The sequence below is a fragment of the Ciconia boyciana genome, chromosome 4 (genome assembly GCF_034638445.1).
Source record: "Ciconia boyciana chromosome 4, ASM3463844v1, whole genome shotgun sequence".
Taxonomy (NCBI): domain Eukaryota; kingdom Metazoa; phylum Chordata; class Aves; order Ciconiiformes; family Ciconiidae; genus Ciconia; species Ciconia boyciana.
Genome location: NC_132937.1, coordinates 48,202,380 through 48,218,999, shown reverse-complemented (window position 1 = coordinate 48,218,999; position 16,620 = coordinate 48,202,380). Strand labels below are relative to the sequence as shown.

At 35.5% G+C, this 16,620-nt stretch overlaps 1 protein-coding gene across 8 annotated transcripts in view; it reads right to left on the bottom strand.

The window, feature by feature from the left end:
- Positions 1–16,620, bottom strand: part of RIC1 (RIC1 homolog, RAB6A GEF complex partner 1) — a 55,628-nt gene that overhangs the window by 25,682 nt on the left and 13,326 nt on the right. For 5 of the 8 annotated variants that reach the window (XM_072859018.1, XM_072859023.1, XM_072859022.1 and 2 more), the window contains exons 3-7: positions 14,581–14,657; positions 3,135–3,242; positions 1,846–1,988; positions 1,474–1,610; positions 413–504 (exon numbers count right to left, since the gene is read on the bottom strand). In XM_072859018.1, the coding sequence (XP_072715119.1) occupies positions 413–504; positions 1,474–1,610; positions 1,846–1,988; positions 3,135–3,242; positions 14,581–14,657 (557 nt within the window). Of the gene's footprint in view, positions 1–412; positions 505–1,473; positions 1,611–1,845; positions 1,989–3,134; positions 3,243–14,580; positions 14,672–16,620 lie in introns of all 8 variants that reach the window. The other 3 variants (XM_072859021.1, XM_072859020.1, XM_072859025.1) reach the window with 3 other exon arrangements.

Below are 16,620 nucleotides of genomic sequence, written 5' to 3'. Positions count from 1 at the left end.
CATTTTTACTGACCAAATCAACATTTCACAGAGCATTTCCTCACTTGGGCATGAAGTGCTGATTCTTGTCCAATATTATTATGATTAACTGCTTAAAACTGACTTTATAATCCTGCTTTCAGATTAACTGGGACAGCAGCACTTTCCAACCCTTGCTACTGGTCCAGCCACCTTTTTATTTTTTTCCAGAGCTGAACAGCAAGCATCAATTTCAACTGCAGTCCAAGCAGGCAATCATTTGTTTCCTCTTCCCTCTTACCTTCTTGACAGGGCAGATTATACCACCTCTAGGAAGACTGATAATTTTCATCTTTACAGCTCTTGCAACACAACTTGGTAAGAAGAAACTAGTACTTAAGCTTTATAATTAAATAATTTCCCCCACCCATTGAACCAGCCTTACAAAACTTACTTGGCACATCCAAATGCCATTAGCCTGTACTTGTTATTTACTGCCACACAAGTTCCATCAGTCACATCTTGTGCCCAAACACCATGGAGCTGCTGTAAAGAAAGGAATTATAGAATTTTTGGTTAAACAGTGCTTTTATTCATGATAGTCAGCTTCTACCCATGTACACCATAATACAGATCTGCCAGTTGACCTCAGGAAATTTCCATTGCGAATGTCAAGATTAACTGACATGGCTCAGATAAACAAAAATCCAGTATATGTAAAACTGGTTTCATTGTTCTTAATAAAAATTACAGAAAGATACCAGAAACTGTTTATCAGAGCTCTGAATAACCAAAGCAAGTCAATACTTATATGGCAAGAATATCCCTTATACTGCATAAAAAAAAAAATCAGTAGATGGTACTAAAGATGAAGACAAAACACAAAACAGGAAAATAAACTCCATCTGCAACAGCTGAAATGGCAGATATTGTAAGTGTGTGAAGGAGTTTTGGACAGACTACACAAATCCTTCTGGTTTTTCTGTCAGTAAAATAGAGAGATCTAATGACAAAGTGTAGTACAGTTTGTAGGCTGAATTACATGTAAGAAAACACCTAACTTGGAAAAGATCCCTTTAAACCAGATTCTGAAGTATGCTTGTCACTATGAGAAGAGTTAAGACTTGATTACAGCTAAAAGCCAGAAATAGCACCTATGATACTTTGCCATAGGAGAAACCACTTCTTATCACCCCACTTAAAACTAGCAACAGAAGACAGTTGCAGAGACAGTAAGAAGACCTCAGAACTATAATGAAATTTTGAAGCAATAAACAAAAATTAAATCTACTATCAATTATGCTCTCCCATAGACAGGTGCTAGCCCTAGAACAATCTAGTTCAATTTATGGTATGAAATACAGTCTTGTTCTTATGTTATCTCTTAAGCAGTTGCTACATTTTAATTACTTTGCAGATGAACAGAATTTAAAGTAGAAAGCTAAATGAAATGCAGAGACCAAGGAAAACACATTTATTGTAGAGTGCATACTAGAAATACTAAAGGAAATATACCTCAGCAGTGAATCTACTTGACATTGGTGCAATGAAACCAACTCTGCCATCATTAAAAACAACAGCAAAACCATCAAGCGTGGCACAGTATTCCATATCTCTGATGTAAACATCTTCAAAGCCCAAAAATGAACCTGCTGAGAAAATACCAGTAATTTAAAAATATGTGAACACAGTGATATTGCAAGTCAGACTTTTCTGTTGCTTACTTATTACTTCACAGAAATAACTAATTTAAACATGCTATTTTGTTCACATTTACAAATGGCATGTCTTTCTCATCTCTGCTTGAGAACACAGATAATCTTTCATATTAGACAGTATTTCGCCAATAGTTAACTATTACAAACAATAAAAAACCCCAAAACCTACCTCGAGAAGACTGCAGGTCCACAGAAAATGGAACTGTACATAGGTTGATGGCCTTCCTTCCATTGGTCATACCATCCCAGTGAACGAGATGGAGAAATCCATCAGCAGTAGCAACAAGTAGATCCTCTAACATGGACTGCAAACTAACAAATGTATTTGTCATTCTCTAAAAAACTGCATCTCAAATCAATGTCACAGAAAAATCCATTAGTGTAACAAACACCATATTACTGCCTCTTATATCAGCAACTACGATGAGAAGTTACATCAAATAAGTTACAAACTAAGTGCCTAAGTCCTCTAGACAGTAAAGGTACCAAGCTGACAAAATATGGTGTATGTGTCTATTTTTCTCCAGGAATTAGAGTTCATGAACAGGTTTGTATTGTGAGAGTAATTGTTTAACTGGTATATGAACTGCTCAAGATCATTTTAATATTTTTGACTAAACTTAAGACATTGCTGCCAACAGTCAATTATTCATCTTTCCAGAAAATTACCAATATTGCCTAGGCTGTAAATAATCCACAACACTTTCTAACCTGTGGTGTGAGCTCATTGATGAAGCAGAAATCAGACTTCTCTTAACTCCTTCCCCAAACATCTCCAAAATTCTGAAAACTATTGTTAATCTATTTTCATGCAGATAACAACCTGCAGCTTCCCAGGAAAGCTTTTTCCAGTACATACTGCATTTCTTCCAACATTCATCTTCTCCTATGGGGCCTCTTCCCAAATTGCACTTTGTTACTTTTCCACCTCACCCCAATGATATACAGTTTCACCAACTTTTCACACATGCTTATTTAGCATATTCAAAGCTTATTTATAGGGAAGGCAACCACCACAAAAAAGGGAAGAGGTAAACAAAAAGTTCTTCCAGGACAAATAGGGACCCTCTGCAGGCAGCTGGAGAAATGTTGAAATGCTAGGTAGTTTTGCTCTTATGTACCTATGTCTCCACGAAATCTCTAACCCGTACTTCGAGCCCAAGGACAAACACATTTATAGAAACATAATGTAATACTGAACATACCTGTGCTATATACTTCTATATGCCAAAAATATCAGTATAGCCAAGCACAGAAAGAAAGAATTCTTAAACAGCAATTTACTTTTTCACCTCCTTAGACTTACTGTTAGTAACTTACTATTAGTAACTATTAGTCCTTACTATTAGTAAGTCTAAAAACTTACTAGAAGCTTTTTTCCATCCAGTTTCCCCTTCACTTTTTAACAAGTAACCACTATATGCAGGAAAGTTCCTAAGACATGATTAGCAAGCATACCTTGTGATAGAAGCTTGCAAGTCCAGCACTTTCTTCATTTCTAGATGTAATGAAGGAGCACATTGTTCTTCCTTATAATGTGGGGTTCCCTTCAGATGTGGGCTTCCTCTAAAATAAAAGAAATATTGCAATTGAAACAAGATGTCCCTCAAAAGAGGTAAGAGTTACTGACTTACATTCCCATGGGGTTTTCTTCCCCCTATATATATATGTATATCAGACACTCACGTGCAACCTGCCACAAGCAGCACTTAATATCTAGGACATAATTTTAGTGCAAAAAGTTTAGTCTGTCATATCATCCTATATGCCTATAAAGAGTATGTAAGCAAAATAAGACAATGAACAGAGAATGAGCATTACAATAGGTGTGTAGCCCGACTTAAGTAGTGACATATATTAAGTAGTGACATATATTAATGCAAATTCTGATGCAATAAAATGGTATTCAACTGTTTCCATTAATTAAATATGTGCTGAATTTTTAAGTATCTCCAATTCATTCTTTGCCAAGCTGCATTACAGATATTATCGACTGTAAAATGTTCATGTTTCTTCAGTTCCTTTTGCCACATCCATGTTTATACTATTCATTCAGCATGCATAACCCAACAGGTAGACATTTATTACAGTAATTCATAAGAATATATCTCCCTATAGCAAATTAACAATAAACCTAAGACCTACTAAGAAAAGAGATAACTGCGCACTGATTCTCTTCTTTTAAAGAGACCATTACACAGTATCAACTCCCAGATATAGAAAGCATCCAATTTTTATTTTCCTCATTTTAAATTTCGTATTTCATTCTCTAATGAAATGCAAGTTATTTTAAAACTCAGTACAGCATCATTAAAGTATTCCTTATTTGTCTGGGTTATCAGATGTGCCATGTGTTTCATTAACTTTTTTTAAAAATGAAAACTGACCTACAATCATAAGTATTGTAACATGTCATCCAGCTTATCCATGTCACAAGCATTATGCTAGTAAACAAAGCAAACTATGCATGAAACAGGCATTGCAGACAAGTTAGAGTTTAGTATAACTTCATTAGTCAGAAACAATAGACACATACAAAAATCTATGTAAACTTTACCCGGATTTTAACTGACAAAACACTTCTTTTATTTTATACCAGGGTAGCCAATGCAACTGCCTAGGACATGGCAGAAACCAAAGCAGCTGCAGTTTTAGATAAGTTTGACACCACAAGGACACCTCAATCTCTTTCCTGCCTTGGTTATCTCAGTTGATATCAAGTGCCTTAATTCCATTACCATTTTATAGCAAAACACAAAATTCCTATCTGTTATTCTTTGATGAGTATTACACCTTTTCTTATGCAGCAAGGACAAAGATATATGCTAGCTAAGGTAAGACCAAGGCAACGTTTGACATTCTGGAGTTAGCAGACGAAGTAGTAACATCCTTCCAGAATAGAACCATGATGACCATGAAAGATTATAGGGGAAAATGAGAAAAATTACTGTAAGGTTAGTTAATCTATCACCCATACATGGTAACTTGTATAAACATTAAATCATTACAATGTTTGTTTTGCATTTCAAAAGAATATTAATTACAAATTACGGCTGTCTTGGGAAAGAATAGCCCTTCATGTACACTAGCTATCATGGACTGACAGGAGGCCTGAAATAAAAAAAAAAAAAAAAAAAAAGATAAAAGATGACTAGTTAATACTAGCATTGTGGGGTTTTTTAAACAGTAAATGAGACTGCATTTCATGAAGCCAAATCCACCTAATCCTTCAAATCTGCAACACAGCATCCTGGGGGCTGGAGAAACACTTACAAAACCCCAAGTGTTTGGAGACATGCCTTTCAACCCATGTGGACATACAGGTCTAGATAGTATAGTCCCAAGCAAGATGAAATTACTCTGGGTTATCAAGACTCAGTGGTACAACTGAATCTTGTAAGCAAACAACTAAAATTGAGAGAAAAGGGTTGTGTAATGCATAAACATTACTGTTATGTACATATAACACACCATATAACATGCTTGCTGTAACTGACTGAGGTACATAATCAAGTATAAACACCATGTTTCTGCACAGCACAAACTATAAAGCCAGAATGGGAACAGCATGGTTTAAAAGACATCTTTTGCTGGAAGAGAAATTTCAAGTCTCCATGTGGGTAGGCTTCTTTTTCTTTAAACACCTTTGCTAAAAATAGGTTCCAAGAATATTTTAATATTTTCAGTTTCATGAACTAGTTTCAGCAAATTTGTTTTATTTCAGCGAATTTGTTTTTGAGAAAAAGATATACTGAGAAAAAGATATTTTCCATTGGGGCACTATAATCATGACTGAAACTCCAAAATGTCAGTATTTTAATTCATTGCCTGCGATCATTGATTCAAAAAGAAACCCTTACTGTGGGTGTAAAGGGGGCGCAATCAAAAGTACACTGCATTCATATAGTACACATCTGCATGAGTCAGCCTTGCTAGTTAAGTTACTTTGACCTTTAAGCGAAGAATGTGCAATGGTGAGGGAAGCAGGAAAGAATGTTTAGTCCGGGTTGCCACATCAGCATCTGCTACTGTTGTAGACAAACTTTAACTCACTTTTACACAAGAATTGAGAGGAATGGACACATTCCAGAGACCAACCAGCTGCATGTTGAAACAAATATAATCATTTCTATTCGCACAGCATCTGTTAATGTAACTAATCCTGTGAATAAAATCTCTTAACACTCAGAATTGGGAAAAATCTCCCACTACATCTGCAATCCAAGAAAAACCAACACATGGAAAGATTAGGAATGCCAGGCTGTTTTTTTAAAGGTAGAATACAAGGTTTAAAGGAAAGCTTCAGACCTTGAATTGAAGATCAAGGTGTATTTTTTAAATCACCAGGTTCATTCTCCGTTCCCTATTTAGCATGTCATCAGTGACATGCTTGTTCAGAGAAAACAGAGCACTATACGGTGTGACAAAATGTCTTTCAGATGTTGAAAGCCTACATAACTACAACTCATGAATCACCTTTTAAATAAGGGTAGAGAGGAATGGTAAACATAATACCTTAAGGGCTTGCCCTCTTTCTCCAAAATCCAATTCTCTCAGCTTTCCCCACATCAACCTTCTCCTGCTGTTCAGTTCTAACCTGACTTCCCCAAAATGAAAGAGGAGCCTATAAATCAGTGAATTGCTAAAATTCTTAGCATGAAGTCATAATTTTTTGTATTCATTTCATCTTCTTACAAGGGAAGAACTGGCTCTGGAAGTAACACTTTGATCTGTTAGAAGCAAAAACTGTAAGCTCAAACTATGGTGCAAGATGCAACAGTGAGAAAATGGAGAAGTATATTTACTCTCCTCCCTGCCAAAAAAAACCCCAAACCAACAAACCTTAAGCATCCTAAATTCAACAAAGAGGCAGCACCATGCAAAAGCATAGTCAGCTAGCCTCCCCTGAACTGGGAGGAAGAATTTCCTTGGATTTTGTTATCTGGAGTGGGGGGAGGTTCAGGGAGGAAACAGGACACAGCCAGCTATTTTTTCTACCAGCACAGTACTACACTTATGTCCTCCACTACATGCACAGCAGTTAAGTGATACAGCTTGATCCACGGACAAAACTCATTCAGAAATATCATTACCAGACTTAGTCACTGCTAGCAGAAGCAACCAAGAAATACTTAGGAAGTTAATTACAGCAGAATCTGAAAAGATGTACTTAAGGACTTCTTTATAATTTGCAATTCACATATATAACACATCATCTTTTTTAGTCTAAGTATTTCAAAATAATGTTCACTGTTTCCTGCTTACTCCTGGAGAATTCTATTCCAGAGGTAGAAACAGCATTAGATTAGGATTTAAGTTTCCACCTTACTATCTGCAGTAATCATAGTAATGTGGATAGCTGTTATGGCGGGATAATAGTTTAGAAAAGTTCAGAGATGCTCTCACAGTCAACAAATATAATGCTTCCAAAAAAAATTAGGGTGGCTAATGGCAGATATTGCATTAATTAAAAAGCAAACAAACAAGTCAGTAGCATCCATTCCCACTAGTCAACTTGCAGCTGCTTAGGAAGTAATGGAGACATTTTACTGAAAAAAATATTAAAGACTCCAGACTCATTCATTAGTAAATATCTTTAGGACAAATAATTGATACAAACAAGGTAAAATATTTTATACTGCCTTGGGGCTATGATAGTCTTAATTGTTGCTGCTAAAATGGTTTCTTCAATAGTACTTTTGGGCAACCAAAAAAATAAAAAGGAAAGAAAAAGAAACAAACCCCAACACCTTGATGATTCTACTATTAAGAGCATTATACATGTGAGAAAAACAGGGCAAACAATGTTTCTAGACGAATTTACACCCCCAAGAACTGAGTTGCTCTCCTTGAAGGCACAAAAGCAAAAAACTGACAACAGCCATTATTGTTCCATTAGCACAATTACACAATGTTATTAACTGTTTTAAAATGGTTCATGTGAAGACTTCAGTTAGTGAATTGCCTGTACAGCTGAGGACTTAAATTTTTTTATACCTGATTCAAAGAGGCTGCATCATCACCTCTAAACATGTGATTCTTCACTAACAATTCACTGCCCACCATGCTTTTTAGGAATGGCTCTTAAACAAGTAAAACAAGCTACACTAGGAGCTTTGATTTCCATATGACTATCATCTTCTCACCCCTAAACATGCATCTCTCCACCAGCAGCCAGCAGCTGAAGATGAAGTATGTCTGGCTGGATCCAGAGCTATTCACATACAGATTGGCAAGAGCTGGACAAACAAAAATTTAAAGACAGTCTATGGAAACAACTATGAAGAATGAATAAGGGTTTTGAAAAGTAATTCTTAGTACAGCCTTTTCTACCCAACAGAGTAATAATAGGTTTCTGTGGTTTGAGAAGAGAAATTACTAGCTAGCATATTAATCAACTATTCATGTAAAAAAAGCTAAATGGTTAACCAAAGTATTATTCCAGTTACAAAGTTTTCTTGACAACATTTTAAACGTCCTGAACCACATCAAGGGCTAGCAAGTGCCATAATGGTTAATAAAAATTCTACAACTAATCTAGTTTTAAAAATATATTTTCTAACCAATGCCAAAAACAACTTGCAGGGAAAACCACACTGTTAAAGTTTAGCACAAGCTTAATTCCGAGCAAAAATTACTCAGTAAGTTAATTAACTGTACACCTCATCAGTTACCCTTGCAGAGTTTAAAGTTCAAAACCTTTGTACACACTAATCTTAAGTTCCCTGAAATCAGGAAAAAAATACCCACTTATGAGGTAATTTATGGCATCTATAAACCATCTTACTACAGAAAAGGAAAAAGCTTTAAAAAGTGCCAGAAAGAATAGGACATGAATACAGTAACCAGACATATAAGCAACAATACAGCATTGTAAACCAGGATATAAACACTAGCTTGTTCACGTGCCCATATTGGTTACAAAAAAAATTCAATTTTTAAAGCATTTTCAGGTACTTAAAAATCTACAGCATTGAGGTATCATTCTAAATTTACACAACATTCATATCACTTCCCCCCAGCACACCCCCTAAATGCAGGCTCCACCTGAGGATATAAAGAAATCTGAGGCAAAAGAATCTCCAATTACCACGTTTAGTTTTAGCCATGTAAAGTTTTTTAGGTTTTGTCTTTTTCAAAGGCAAAAATATCCTCAGCATTAAGTCACCGCATGCTGTCTCTTCAAGTGACAAATCTTAAGTCATTCTCCTTGCCAAAACTCTAAACAGAAATAACTATCAGTTCAGTACAGGGAAGCCTCTACTGTGATGGTGTTACACATCTCTCCGCTGTGAAACAAAGGAATATCTGTACAAATTCCTTTGGAAACTCCTCAAAAAAATACTACGTTACCTTGCCACAGCTTACAAAGCTACAAATTTGCTTGTATGCACTGCCACTTTTCATAACTGTATCATAGGTGGAGATTAATTTTATTCTACCATTCTATTATCTTGCCATACATACATTTTCTTCATGTTTTATCTTGTAATGACTTTAGTAATATGGTGGTAAAATTAGACTGAACTAATTGAAACGGGACTTCGTACTTGTGCTCACTGCAGGAAAGTATCCCAGAACGTGGGCTAACAGCCAATACTGATCCTCTTCCAAGTCTGCTCTGAACTGGAGCAAAATCTCTAAGAGCTGGAATGAAGCTGCAGACTGTTCTGGCTCAATTTAAAAACAAAAAACCAAAAAAACCCGAAACAACACAAAAACCTACACAATTACTGCTTTTTTCCCCTGTTTTTAGTCTAACAAATTAAGCAGGATACTTTAGGTTTTCATTGAGCACAAATGTCTGTTCACTCCAAGAACAGACTAGCAATTCCTAGCCAAATATCAACAGAGCCAGAAATATTTCCTTCAATAGAACTGCAATTCATAGCATTGCTAAAATATTACAATTTGACAAAAAACTATCCGTTGACTCCAGCAAAAATTTTAAAAGCCTCCTTTTTATATATATAAGTATAAATACTCAGAATTCGTGATAGAATGCTGCACTTATGATATGAGCACTTGTTTTATCACATTAACCTAATGATCGATTTTACATAAAAGGTGCATAATGCTGAACAGGTCAGTTCCTTAACCCTTACTGTATCTACATAAGTATATTTTAAACTGATTAAACCTCTAAAGGTATAAAATAGCTAGCGTTTAAAAATAATTTCCCACTGAACCATCTTAAAGTATTTCATATATTCTCAATTTTGTAAGAGCTATGCCCTCAGATACTGATGGAACAAACTTAAAAGGTTTTGTGGGCTCCAGCTGCAAACGCTGATAATCTTGCATACCAGCACTTCCATTAAAGACTGAATTTCAGAATATAAAGACCATTACAATAGGTTGATATGAAAAGGAGGAAGTCGTGCCAAACGGGCATTTTTAAACAGGAAATAAATTTTCCTAGACTCTGATTCTGTCTGTTTTTAAACAAACAATAACAGGGGGCAGGGAGAGTTCACTCAACCTTACTTTCCAAAATCTGGTTATTTCACACTACTAAAAGATGAGGCAAAGAAGAGACTTCTGCATTCAAACATGATTAGAGCTTAGGTTTAGTAGAAGAGCTAAAGCGTGAGTTGAGGCTATGTTGATTAGATTGGGAGAGAAGAGATGAGACTTGGCCCTAAAAAAAATCATACTGTGATCAGATATACTGCAATGCATATTGAGTTACAAACAGCAAGAGTGTTTCTGTCACTTCCCATGCAGTTTTGGGTTTGTTTTTTTTACCTTGGCAGTTTTTTGGGTTTTTTTGTTTGTTTGGGTTTTTTTTACCTTGGCAGTTTTGGGGTTTTTTTTTACCTTGTGGCATTTCGTTCAAGCTGTACCAGCAAAAAACTTCTGCATTTGTAACTACAGTTTACACAATAACTGTATGCTAGAATAGTTCTGTTAACAGATCAAATACAGGCAAGCTCTTCTGGATCGCCTTGCTCAGCAGCCATATACAGTAACAACTCTGTGTAATAACAACTATAAACTGGAAGGACTGCACTTTTTCTCCACAAACATCTCCTTCCCATATGGACAAATGAGGGGTTATTTTTATTTTCAGCAACTTTTTTTGCTTCTTTTCTTCAAATCAAGGCTAAACCGTTATCAAGCAAATGTTAAAGCAGTTATTTTAAAAAATACCAATACCAGATAAAGCTGTAACTTTACTGCAGCTACCAGTGTCCCAATCTGAAAAACTGCAAAAATAACTAAAGTCAGGAAAGTGGCTGTCCATCATATACCTTATCACCTGCTTTTCTGACATTCGTTTTTTACTTACGGTAAAATATACACATTTAATTTAAATGAGAGCTAAAGCTGACAGGAGGATTTAAACACAACCTTTCTCAATGTTTTCACTTTTATGGGACCAAACCTAGCCACAAGTTCAACTTCAGGATACTGACTAAATTAGAAAATCTTGCACCAGCATTTTGGCGCAGCTGAGGACGTTACTGGGATGTACTCCCAGTGCACGACCACCTCATTATGTTGACCTGCACTGCTTAAGAATTCTGTTCAAGCTGAAGTTGTATTAAGAGAGTTTTCCTTTATTTTTGTAGCCACTACGTTGAAATTTTATGTTTCTGTCAGAACTGGCCATTGTTATTTAAAGGAAGGATACTAGAGAACAGGCTTCAATCTGTTTACAAGGTGTGAGTAGATATGGACAGTTCATCAACATTAAGAATTATTCATTATTTTAAAATGTAACATAAGACTGAACTTTTACAAGCACTGGCAGAAGTGTGCTCACTAGCTAAAAAAAAACAAAAACAAAAACCAAACAAAAAACCCGACCACACCACCCCCCAAAAAAAACCCCCAACCAACCAACCAAGCACAACTCATGATATGCTACGCATCTCTTAACTTTCTGGTATGTTGTGGAGGTGTCCAAAGGGAAGAATTGTAGACAAAAACCCCTTTACCTCAAATATGCAAAGTGTAGAGACCTACATTTGAACCTGTTGTCCATTCATTTCACTGTTTTTACTGATTTGTTTCCAGCAGCTGTCCTATCACACCACTAATGCAAGGACAGCCTTACATCTTTATACTGTCCGCAAAAATCACCACCCTCCCACTCACTTTACCCAACATAAGTAAATAACCACATAAGACAGAGCTGGACAAGTTGTAATTAATATCTGCACAAGAGTTAAAATGTTACAAGCAATTGCTTTATCATGAACTATCATACAAGAATTATCATACGAGTATCACTGAGCAGGCACTCCATGTTTTTGAACTTCCCAGTGCAGCTACTCAGTGCTACTTCAAGGTCACCATTTTCTAATGCCAGCCTTTTATTATATGCCAACTTGCAAGTTAAGCTACTGGAATCCGGAGGAGGGGACAGGGAGGAGTAAAGAAGGGAGATAGGCAGGTTTAGTTTCCCCATCAGGTCAGCAACCCAGCTTTACTTAATGCACAGCTGCATAATCACTGCTGCCAACGTAGAAGAAGGAGCTAAGAACACACTGCTACAGTGGGAGAAAACAGTAAGATGTCCCCTTTCAAGCACAAGGCAAGTCACATATGAGGCCTTTCACTGATTTTTAATGGCTTCAGAGTTAAAAAAATTAATTTGGCATTGTTCAGTCCAGTAGAAATGAAATCCAAGCGTTTCAGTGAAACAAAGTCTTTGGAAAATGACCATAAGCCAGAAGAAACTTAAAAGTTTCAATTCTGGGCTTTTGCTTTAGTTTGTCTGTTTGTTCATTTTGGGTTGGGTTGGGTTGGTTTGTTTGTTTGTTTTTTCGTATTTGATCTACAAAGCAAACTAGTGAAACTGCCTACAGGCAGTGCACTGTATCTGCACCAAAAAGAAGTTCATCCCATTATAATAGCTTATAGAATAATTTGACGTTAATCACAGCAGGCATAATTCACACACAAATGCTTATGTCTTTCTTTCCATCTATATAACCAGAACAGTAGTAATTTTATGCAGGTTTTCAAAATTGAGGGCTAAATATAGACAAAAGTAGTAATGCCAGTAAATTCAGTGAGATCATTCATCTTCTTAAAGTTAAAGCACATGCATTAGTCTTAGGAGATGGTGAGCAACCCATCATAAACACTATAGGGACAAACACCTTGTCTTATTCATCCACAGAATCACCATTATACTCTTTTGGGCTATACAAATGTATCTTAAAGTCCTGACCATTCAACACACAGCTAACAGGAAGACTTTTTCATACACGCTTTTAAGTTGACAACACAAATCAATTACCAATGTTTTATATAAAAGTTAGACTGGTTAGTCATTGACTGCTTAACAGATATTTTCAAACCTTCCTGCATGTGGCATGTCTAAAAAAAAAACTTTCCTAAGCTTCTTTTTTAACTCTTACTGCATATTTTATACATATTTCCATATATTTTCAGATTTTGCCCATAAAAAAACCCCACCAACTTTCCAAATAGAACAAGAACATCATACCATAAACTATTCTTTAGTCCTTTGCATGATGTACAGCTGAAGATATACTATTCCTTTATTTATTTCAACAGTTTGCAGCAACAGATTGTCTGCTTTTTTTTTTTCCTGATGACAGTAAGTCAGATGTGAAAAGTCAGTTTGAAAAATGCTATTCAGGTCTCAGAAAAGGCATGTAAAGTAATATAACCTGTCTACATTAGTCTTAAGTTTTTGGAAAATAGACAAGTAAGTTGCAACAGTAAATTCCATTTAATTCCAGAGCTTTGAGGACTATTTCAGAGGCCAAAAGATGCATTATAGTAGTAACACACACAAAATTTTCCACTCAATGAAGCAAGAATTCACTTTGAAATAATTTACAATTTGCCAAGTCATTTCTTCCTATACACACTTGTAAAAGAATAGAGATTTAAAATTTAAATGGTCATGAACACCTGATTTATTTTTTTTTTAATGTTCATGGTTTAACAGTTATGGTTTAAAAAATAAAAATATTTTCCTTTTACATGACATCATAGGTTATCCAATACTCCTCATAGATGTCCCTCTGGAGACACCCACCGATCAACTTTAACTCATTTTCTGAATATGAAAAAAACTTAAAATTAAGTTGACTAGCATTATCATAATGATGAAGGTATATATAGAGATATATCCAAAAAAGCAGTTTCTAGTCAATGAGAAATCAAGAGTGTTTTATTACTCCTGTGAAAAAATTTGACCCAATCAACGACTACAGATTCTGCCTATCTAAACACACACACATAAATACGCCCCTTGAGGCTTTAATTTGTCCTAAACATTTCCCAATTTTGCCAAATCCAAAGTCAACTAAGTCAACCACAAATACATCCAACATACAGTCATATTTTAACACATAAAATGTATTCTGTCATTCACAATAAGGAAAATAAGATGATAATGACAACATAACACACTGCAACTATTTTAGCTGCATATTCTTACTAAAAATGATTCATATTCTTTCCAAAATATTGAGAATTTATTCCCCATTTGTTTAAAAAATCTCTAAGTTATTGAAAAGTTGGGGGGCAGAGAGGAATCTATTAAAAAATTGTCCCCTAATAAGAAACGTCATTTTTTCAACTGAGTCACTCAAAATGAATAATTAAAGCTTGTTACAGATCATAAATTCCACAGACTACCTTGAATTATAAAATTAGACAATTTTAACCCTGCTATTTAGGATTTTGAGAGCTTATAAAATGGACCTAAGGAATCTTACTAGTGCACAGCAAACCAATTAGACCAACTTCTCCTCTGAACTGACTCTAACTCACAGGAATGATGCTTCATATACTCATCAAGTTCTAAACCATACTTTGGAAAGAAATATTTTTTATCATAAAATCTGCTTAGGACTTGTATAGTCATATTTTTTCACACTGTGGGGATGCCAAGAAAGTTTAAAATACTTACTTGGGATACATTGGCTCATAAAGATACTTGTCTCTGGCTGATGGTATTTCAAAAAATAAGATGTATCCATTTGCAGTCTGAAAGAGAAACACTGATAAGATATATATCTAGTCTATTTGCATGAGTAAAATCTATACAGATTCTTGCAATTTCTACATATGTCTCATACATTGAACACAAATATACACCCATACCAAGTTTCAGATATATTAAAAAACTGTGCGTTGAAATTCATTCTAGGTAAAATCCGTACTAGCCCTTAAAGCCCACTGAATAGATCACTCAGTAGGTAGAAAATGGAAAAACACCACTGTTGATACATGCATCCAGCAGAAATTTTCCTCTGATTCACATAAATACATAAAATCAGACAGCTACATAAGATATTTAGAACCTGGGTACCTAATTGCCACCAATAAAGAGAAGCAATGCAGAAAGCATGTAGTGGAAGGTAGCCAGCCTTCAGAACAAGACCTTCAGGTGTTTGACACATGGACGCTACAGTGTGCAAAGAAGCTAGGCACTGCCTCTCAATGTTGGCCATCTAGGTAGTTTTCAAAAAAATCCTCATGTCATGCAGTATCTTTAAACACCACGACACCTTTTCAAAATCTTCCGGTGTCTGAAAAAAATTCTACTATAATTCCATCCCAAATCATATTCTGTCAGTCTGGAAGACTGACTTCAAACTATAACACTATTCAGAGAACAAATATAAATCATTTAGTTATCAGATGTCCCAGTCATGACTAGAAGCTGATCCAGTGTTTGTATAAGCACAGGAGAGGCAGATCACCAATAAGGTTAGCTGTTCAAACAAGTATGATTTGTTTAAAGCACAAATTTATCCTTCAGGAAAATCGGCAAATGCATTTCGGTTAAACAGTGTTTCCATCCAATCATTTTAATATGGCCTGGGCATGTACCCAAAGCACTGTCATTGGAGACAAGCAGCACTGAAATGAATGGTTTCAAGTTGCTTTGCAAGGTTGGTTTCCTTTTCTTTGAATAAAGGAAAAAGTAACACTCTTGTTAGCTTAGTTTATCAGTTCACAGATGCCATGTTTTTCCCCAGTGAAACATTTTGCTTTATCATGAAAGAAATTCGTGTTTTGGCTTCAAAGTCCAAGAAACACAATTATTCTTATTCAGAGTGAGTATCTTTCTCATGCAAGAATAAAATCCGAACCATAATGGTGAGCTTGAGACAGGCTGAAAATAAATGGAAGCTTTTCTATGTGCAGTAATATCATGTTCAGCTATTATGTGGTACAGAAACATGCTAATTTCTAACATCTTTACAGGTTCTTTCCATTACATCATTAAATATTTAACCTGTAAGTTATCTTATCCTGGAACGAAAAGTAAAACAATGCTGTAAAGTATCTTCATACTGATACTAAGGTACAAAGGGCCCTACTGAACACTATTCAAAGCACAAAGTTGCTATTGTTACAGGTTCATTTCTAAATAGAACCTCAAATTCCATGAAGAGCTGTATGAAATGCAGAAGCATTCAACCATACGCTTCCCGCAAATTGATCATATTCATTCGCATAGGTTTCTACATTGCTTTAGAAATGTCTGTGTTGCAATAAGACTTACTAAAGTAACCATCGTTGTCATCCGTTCCCTGATCATTCTCATCTCTGACAGTCAAAAGTATAAACATACAGTATCTTGCAAGGGATTTCACTACATGGTTTCTTGTATGCTATAATGTTTAATAAAGCTCTGCCTTAGCTATGGGTATGCACACTGAAGAGCAGTCTATATCAGAGGACTGCCTGTAGCAGCGGAAGGACTAAAATTCCTTGTGTATTTCTCTATATGGAAGCATCTTGACCCAATTCACAAGTTTGTTTAACTACTAGAATTAGCTACCTTGGGCCTATGCACTAATCTAGACAAGAAACAAAGTATTTCCCAGTAACACTGGAAAAATTACAAACGCAGCAATATGAGAGAACAAACTACAAAATATTAGTTTAGAAAATGTGCCAACAGTTTAGCAATAGAAGATACTAGTAGTAAAAGAAG